General features: G+C 41.6%; 1 protein-coding gene across 1 annotated transcript; it reads right to left on the reverse strand.

Moving 5' to 3' along the window:
- Positions 1 to 2879: 2879 nt before the first annotated feature.
- Positions 2880 to 6654, reverse strand: LOC109877913 (serine/threonine-protein phosphatase 6 catalytic subunit). Its single transcript, XM_020470148.2, has 7 exons — positions 6317 to 6654; positions 5853 to 5948; positions 5660 to 5725; positions 5384 to 5525; positions 5160 to 5239; positions 4782 to 4991; positions 2880 to 4623 (listed from the first exon to the last, which is right to left on the reverse strand). Exons 1-7 carry the CDS (start codon positions 6389 to 6391, stop codon positions 4375 to 4377), a joined length of 918 nt encoding a protein of 305 aa, XP_020325737.1. The 5' UTR covers positions 6392 to 6654; the 3' UTR covers positions 2880 to 4374.
- Between the last annotated feature and the right edge of the window lie 1963 nt (positions 6655 to 8617).

The following is an 8617-nucleotide window of genomic DNA, read 5'->3' on the forward strand; positions in this document are numbered from 1 at the left end:
CGGGAATAACATTGACGAATAACATTGACGAATACACGGATATGGTGACTGAGTTTATCCAGAAGTGTATAGGAGATGTTGTACCCATTGTGACTATTAAAACCTACCCAAACCAGAAACCGTGGATAGATGACAGCATTCGCGCAAAACTGAAAACACAAACCCCCGCATTTACCAATGACAAGGTGACTGGGAATATGGCCAAATGCAAACAGTGTAGTTAATCCGTCTGTAAGGGAATCAAACAGGCAAAACGTCAGTACAGAGACAAAGTTGAGTTACAGACAATCAAGGACAGCAAAGGGAAACCAGCCACATCGCGGACACCAACGTCTTGCTTCTGTCTTGTTAAACACCTTTTTCGCCCGCTTTGAGGATAACACAGTGCCACCGACGTGGCCCGCTACCAAGGACTGTGGGCTCTCCTTCTCCGTGGCCGACGTGAATAAGACATTTAAAAGTGTTAACCCTGGCAAGGCTGCCGGCCCAGACGGCATCCCTAGTCGCATCCTCAGAGCATACCCAGACCAGCTGGCTGGAGTGTTTACAGACATATTCAATCTCTCCCTATCCCAGTCTGCTGTCCCCACTTGCTTCAAGATGTCCACCATTGTTCCTGTATCCAAGAAAGCGAAGGTAACTGAACTAAATGACTATCACCCAGTAGTACTCACTTCTGTCATCATGAAGTGCTTTAAGAGGCTCTACCTTACCTGAAATGCTAGACCTTCTTCAATCTACTTACCACCCCAATAGATCCACAGACGATGCAATTGCCATCACACTGCACACTGCCCTGTCCCATCTTGAAAAGAGGAATCAATATGTAAGAATGCTGTTTATTGACTATAGCTCAGCATTCAACACCATAGTGCCCTCCAAGCTCATCATTAAGCTCGGGGGCCCTGGGTGTGAACCCTGCCATGTGCAACTGGGTCCTGGACTTCCTGATGGGCCTCCCACCAGGTGGTGAAGGTAGGAAACAACACCTCCACTTCGCTGATCCTCAACACAGGGGCCCCACAAGGGTGCATGCTCAGCCCCCTCCTGTACTCCCTGTTCACCCATGAATACCTCACTAGTGGTGTGGGGGCTGTGCTTTGGCAAAGTGGGTGGGGTTATATCCTTCCTGTTTGGCCCTGTCCGGGGGTGTCCTCGGATGGGGCCACAGTGTCTCCTGACCCCTCCTGTCTCAGCCTCCAGTATTTATGCTGCAGTAGTTTATGTGTCGGGGGGCTGGGGTCAGTTTGTTATATCTGGAGTACTTCTCCTGTCCTATTCGGTGTCCTGTGTGAATCTAAGTGTGCGTTCTCTAATTCTCTCCTTCTCTCTTTCTTTCTCTCTCTCGGAGGACCTGAGCCCTAGGACCATGCCCCAGGACTACCTGACATGATGACTCCTTGCTGTCCCCAGTCCACCTGACCATGCTGCTGCTCCAGTTTCAACTTCCACCTGACTGTGCTGCTGCTCCAGTTTCAACTGTTCTGCCTTATTATTATTCGACCATGCTGGTCATTTATGAACATTTGAACATCTTGGCCATGTTCTGTTATAATCTCCACCCGGCACAGCCAGAAGAGGACTGGCCACCCCACATAGCCTGGTTCCTCTCTAGGTTTCTTCCTAGGTATTGGCCTTTCTAGGGAGTTTTTCCTAGCCACCGTGCTTCTACACCTGCATTGCTTGCTGTTTGGGGTTTTAGGCTGGGTTTCTGTACAGCACTTTGAGATATCAGCTGATGTACGAAGGGCTATATAAATAAATTTGATTTGATTTGATTTGACTGAGTGGCTACACACGCCTCCAACTCAATCATCAAGTTCGCAGATGACACAACAGTAGTAGGCCTGATTACCAACAATGATGAGACAGTCTACAGGGAGGAGGTGAGGGAGACTGGTGCCAGGAAAATAACCTCTCACTCAACATGCTGCCCTGATTGTTGGAATTATGGAAACAGCAGAGGGAGCACACCCCTATCCACATCAACGGGACCGCCGAGGAAAAGGTAGAAAGCTTCCAGTTCCTCGGCGTACACATCACTGACGATCTGAAAAAGTCCACCCACACAGACAGTGTGGTGAAGAAGGCGCAGCAGCGCCTCTTCAAACTCAGGAGGCTGAATACATTTGGCTTGGCCCCTAAAACCCTCACAAAATATTACAGATGCACAATTGAGAGCATCCTGTTCGGCTGTATCACTGTATGGTACGGCAAATTCACTGCCTGCAACCGCAGGGTGGTGCACTCTGTCCAATGCATCACCGGGGACAAACTACCTGCCCTCCAGGACACCTACAGCACTGTCACAGGAAGGCCAAAAAGATCATCAAGGACATCAACCACCCGAGCCACGGCCTGTTCACCCCGCTATCATCCAGAAGGCGAGGTCAGTACAGGTGCATCAAAGCTGGGACCGAGAGACTGAAAAACAGCTTCTTTCTCAAGGCCATCAAACTGTTAAATGGCCATCACGAGCCGGCTTCCACCCGGTTACTCAACCCTGCACCTTAGAGGCTGCTGCCCTATATACATAGACTTGGAATCACTGGCCACTTTAATAACGGAACACTAGTCGTATTGTTTAAATAATGTTTACATACTGCTTACTCATCTCATATGTATATACTGTATTCTATTCTACTGTATTTTAATCTATACCACTCCGACATTGCTGGATCTAATATTTATATATTTCTTAATTCCATGTGTGTGTGTTGTTGTGAATTGTTTTAGATACTACTGCACTGTTAGATACTACTGCTCTGTTGGAGCTAGGAACACAAGCATTTAGCTACACCTGCAATAACATCTGCTAAATATGTGTATGTGACCCATACATTTTGATTTGAAAATGACATTTCTCTGTGAACATGAGATCCATTGATTGTATTTCCACGTATTTAATGATTTACAGTAATAGCATCATCCCTCATTTTGATAGCCTACAAGCTCACAAGCTCATTCTGTATCACAGACAGTTCACACAAATAACCACAGCTAGCCTTACTGCTGAATCGGGTTATCTACAGACATATGAACTATTGTGGAAATTCTTACACAGGGTCGAAGTCAATCTTAAATGAATCATTGTTTTTTTCAGCTCGCTGGAGAGGTTCCAACAAAGTTGATGCACCATAGTGAACGTTTGTCAGGAGCTCTAAAGGGGCAGTCCTATTAGTTCCTTTATATACTGACAAGTCATAGTTGCATTTAGCTTATTCATAATTAATTAATCATTAACGTTTACTTCATTCATGTGACTGACCAATACTGGGTCATGCATGTGACAGACTAATACCTCACGAGGCTTCTTCTCTCTAAGCTGAGACCTTGAAACTGAGATATCCCTTTCTCTAAACAAGGGTCTGGACGTACTGCCAAATTGCAGACACTAATTGTGAGGATTCGTTCAATCAGTCACTTGCATGAACACAGAAATTGGTTTATAGAAAAGCACAAACACAGAACATAGAAATTGGTAAATGGAAAAGCACCAACATACAATTTTCCATCACAGAACCTATCTATATGTTTTAGATCAGTGATGTTCATTATAATAATTTCTCACCTCAATTATCAGGCTTATAGCTTTATTACAAGACTAAATAAGATAACTAAGTTAAGTGCATGAGTAAAGTCTCATTTAAACATATTTCTAATTTTAGTGCTTTATACTGTATATATATCTACACGATACATGAAATTCAATAAATATACATTACAAAAATAAAAACTAACATCTGACAAATAACATCTTCTACAGTATATTCCTAATAGGCTGCAAATAGACCGAAGTCAAACAGAAACAGTGTCCTCTCCCTGTAAAGTGGCTAAAATAAGTGTTCCTGTTTCACTTCACGTGTTCTTATTGTAATCTACCATGATTAATTAAATCTAACATGTGTTTGATAAAAACATTAAATATTGACACTGCTATCACCTAAAACGTTTGAAACAGAGTAGTGGCATTACTTGATAGAGTACTTCTGTGTGAACACACGTGTTGGCACGCAGAGCTACAGCAGACAGAAAAACACACAGTACTGTATATAAGTTACGTACAGTAGCCTACAGTAAAATACAGTGGAGGCTGCTGATGGGAGAACAGCTCATAAGAATGGCTGGAATGGAGTCAATGGAATGGTATAAAACACGTGGTTTCCATGTGGTTGATACCATTCCATTGGCTCTATTCCAGCCATTCTTATGAGCCGTCCTCCCCTCAGCAGCCTCCACTGGTAAAATATGGATGACATAATCAGTGGTGTCACTTCAACGGGAGTTGTTGTCACTCCACTGTATGTGATGCATTACAAATGTGGTGCTTGATAACAGTGCGGCCAAAGATGATGATGATAGTTAGTGCAGTGTTTACAGGAAATATGGTGTCGTTGTTCTGGGTGGAATTACTCTCTCCGAGTCAGGCACCGCCCGAAACAGCTTGGGCTCCCTTGTATTGGCGTCTTTGAAGACCATGATGGAGGCAATGTTGCCGCAGCGATAGCAGTAGTTAGGAGCTGACCAGACCGTGACCAGCTTCTCATCAAACATGAACTTGTAACCTTCATGGACTAGTTGATGTGCCCGACAGATCAACGTCAAGTTGTTGATGTGAACAAACTGCACATCGAGGGATATATAAACAAAAAAAGAGAGTGAGATGAATGTGAAAAATAAAACATGACTATTACCCATTTCATATATATTGCTGTGTGAAATTGACAATGTATGTACTCCAGTGTACATCTCTAATCAGTGGTGAACAAGACTAATCTTACCTCATTGGTGACCTTTGCACCAAACAGCCACCCAGCTCCCCTGGGGCTGATGGCCCAGGTGTCGACGTCCTCGGGGTCTGACCAGACAAGGTCACAGAATGCTCCCTTGTGGGGGATCTCCTGGTTACGCTCAATGGTTCTGATTTGGTCCAGGGTCTTTATGTCTGGGGAGAGGCCCCCATGAACACACAGAATCTGCTCATCCATCAGCTGGCACAAGAATACAACCAAAGTACAGCATTAGAATAACTGTGATAGTAGAAAATATCTTAAGGCTCATGTGTAATCATCTCCATGTTGGCTTGATATGCTAAAATTGTGACATGGGGGATTTGACTGCAGGAAATCAGAAATACAAAGCAATAGAGTTGTACTCACCGCTGCAACTGTTAACATATCAAACACTTTGGTACAGTAGCGCCAGGCATTGGCATTCCCATATTTGGTTTGGCATTCATCTGAAAGGAAAAATAGACCGGGGACATCCCATTTACAACCAGTGCACCTGGAGTCAATGGTTTGGATTGAACGATAACTACAAATGTAGCCTATTAGTGCAACATTTGGTTGGGCTGGATATGGTGAAGTAATGAAAATCTCACCATAAAAGCCATATACTTGGGTTATTTGTCTGCTTTCGTGGTTTCCTCTTAAAAGCGTGATGCGGTCAGGCCATTTGGCTTTTAACACCAGCAGGTATGTGAATGTCTCCAAGCTGTAATATCCCCGGTCAACAAAGTCACCCTGTAGAGACACAGACACCAAATCATGATGGGGTGATTCTTGATGGACATTGTAAACATGAAAAAACAGTAACAGCCAAATCAATGAAGATAAATGGGAGTGGACAAGGGGAGAAAAGGTGAGTTTTAACCAACCATGAAAATATAGTTTGTGTCTGGGACCTGTCCTCCGGTTCTGAAGAGTTCACACAGATCATAAAACTGTAAGAAGAAGAAACAACCAAGTTCACTTCATAACTACTGAAAAGAAATGTCAAATCCATCAGCTTCAAACACAAATATCTAGCAATGTTGCTGTAAAACTGTGATGGTCAATAAAGTAGCCTACCTGTCCATGTATATCTCCACACACAGTCACTGGGGTGGACACAGGCTGGACATTGGATTCCTCCAGCAATAGGTCACATACATAATCACATAACCTCTGAGGAAAAACACACACTTGGTAAGAATAAGGAGCATAATGTAACAGTTTCAGAGACTTCAATGTGATGTGTCATGCAATCGTTTAATGAATGAATGGCATAGTAGAGACATTCACAAGTGACAACTAAGCTACTGTAAATGACACTCTCATACCAATCATTTCGTCAAGCATGATGATGGCATCCATTGAATTATAATTCTAGGCTATGGCATCACAGTCTGTGATTTCAGGTCAGGATGCTTCGATATGGTTAGAAGTGATACTGATTTTGCTGTTGCTTATATCTGATAAGTAGGCTTCTATGCGTGCTGCTCACCAGGCTTATTTTTAGAGGTGATTACCATTGCTAAGGCATTGATTCTCACCTTGAGGTCGTTTTCAGGTAAATATTTACACTGCTTGGCAATCTCCGCGTATTTATCCAGGTCCAGTGGCGCCATTGTATCAGCTGTTCACTAATGTTTCTACTGCTGTGCATGTTCGGTTCCGTCAGGCAGATTTACTGAACAGTTTGCGTTGTGCTGCCATCTGCTGTGTAGGATACGCACATACATACTATAGGCCTTAGAATTTGGTTGTATATCCTCCGGACCCGGACAGTGCATATTGTGAGCTCTTTAAGTCTTGTCAAATCATAGTCACATTAATAATTATTGGATGTAACAGTTCTGTAGCTCTTGGCTTCATAACTAGCCTCTGGTATCATGTTGTGCAGCTCATGTCACTCCTGATCAACGTAAATACTGCTGACGACAGGTGTTAAGGCCTGTTGCCGCAGAGCGGCGCTCGCACACAGTAGAAACAATGGGTGATTAGGCTACTGAGCGCACATATCCTGCATAGGCCTAATAAATATCACAATCATATTTGTTTCATTTAACCCTCATAATAGCCTACGACCAACATATTTTACATGAATGGATTACCAATTGGGGTCATGTTGACCCCAATAAGAAATGATTGGGAAAAGCAACTATATAAACTTAACTATTATGAAAACATTATTAGAAATGTAAATAATGTTATCTGAAAAAGTATATATTCAAAACAGACTATTATTTAAGCAAAATTACAGCAATTTGCATATTCTGTCAAATTAACATATAAATGTTTCCCTTATATAATGTGCAGCTTTTTCCAAAGTACAATCCAGATTAGTATTAAAATGCTGATTTGCCATAATTTGATTGTAGTATTATTTAGTTCTTCAAATGTATAAGTAAATATTAATTTTGTCATATTTGAGGGGTAAAAATGACTTCCATTTAAAAGGTGAAGTACACCAAAATGTGAAATATATTTAATTTTATTGACAAAACGTGATTCATCCATTTATCCTGAGAGCCAATGACAAAAAAATATATGTCTACGCTTTCATTATTTACTTACCCCACAGCCAGCATTAGCATCACTGGAAGTGAAATAATGTGGTAGAGCCTAAGGCAGGATGCTTCAAAAAGCATGCACAAATCCTCAAAGTCACTTCAAACCACATGGTAGAGCAACCAAAATATCACAAGTTGCACATATTGAATATTGGACAATATTGAATGAGCCAGCACTGCTAATACACACCAATACAGCACTATGTACACATTCAGAGGGTAGCTGGTTTCTGTATTACAGTTCTACCTAGTATTCATACCACGGACAGACTTTTATGAGCTGTTTTGACTGTAACTAAGCATATATCTAAGGTAATTTTTTAAATGTTGTACATGTTCATACATAGTTATAACCATAGGCAAGTACATTAGGTTCTCCATATCTGCAGGTGATCTGTCTATCAGGCCAAGATCACTCCAACAGGTCCCCCTCCACATTCTGAGGATATGTATGACTTAATATTATGTCTCCAGAGAAACCAGAAGGCACAAAAATAAGGTTGTTTTTGGTTTTGTACACAGCCATACGATGTTGTATAGAAAAGTACAATCTTAGGCAAATATATCTCTACAGATTATCTGTCTATCTGGTCAAAATAACTGATACAGGTCCCCCTCCACCCTCTGGTGATATGGATAACTTGTTATTATGTCTCCAGAGAAACCTAAATTCAAATAAAGGACATATCTATCAAATTACCATAGGCAGAATTTGTGTTTTGGGCTGGGGTCAAAATTACCCCAGAGGATTAGATTTTTTTTAAAGTACAGAAACATTAAATAATGATTTAGATCAAGTTGGTTGACAAAGTCATGAAAAATCAGAAGAATAAAAAACAAACACATTTGGGTTATGATAAAACAAAATATTTTAAAAAAAAGATCCCCTCTGGGGACCCTAGTCGGTAGTATGGGTTAAATGAACTTTTTTGGCCTACACTCACTTTTTATACATGTTATTTATGTTATTTATTGAGTAGCCTAGCCTAGGCCGAATGTCCCAGAATCGAATTGATGTAGGCTCGCAGCCTAGGAACAAAAAGTAATGTAATCTTAGAATGTAATATTATTATTTGTTTAAGTGTATCCAATGATGTTATTTTTGGACTAATAAGGAAAAGTAAAACAGACTTCTCATTGCACTCAATGTGCACTCGCTCAGATTAGGCTACGCATTGAACCAATCAAATGCCTTCACGAAAGGAAAACAAACGCACCTTAATATACCACGAGACCTCCCATCAATGTCCTCATTGGCTGAAGAGTGTAACAATTTAGAGC

Source organism: Oncorhynchus kisutch, linkage group LG3 (assembly GCF_002021735.2).
Source record: "Oncorhynchus kisutch isolate 150728-3 linkage group LG3, Okis_V2, whole genome shotgun sequence".
NCBI classification, from domain to species: Eukaryota; Metazoa; Chordata; class Actinopteri; order Salmoniformes; family Salmonidae; genus Oncorhynchus; species Oncorhynchus kisutch.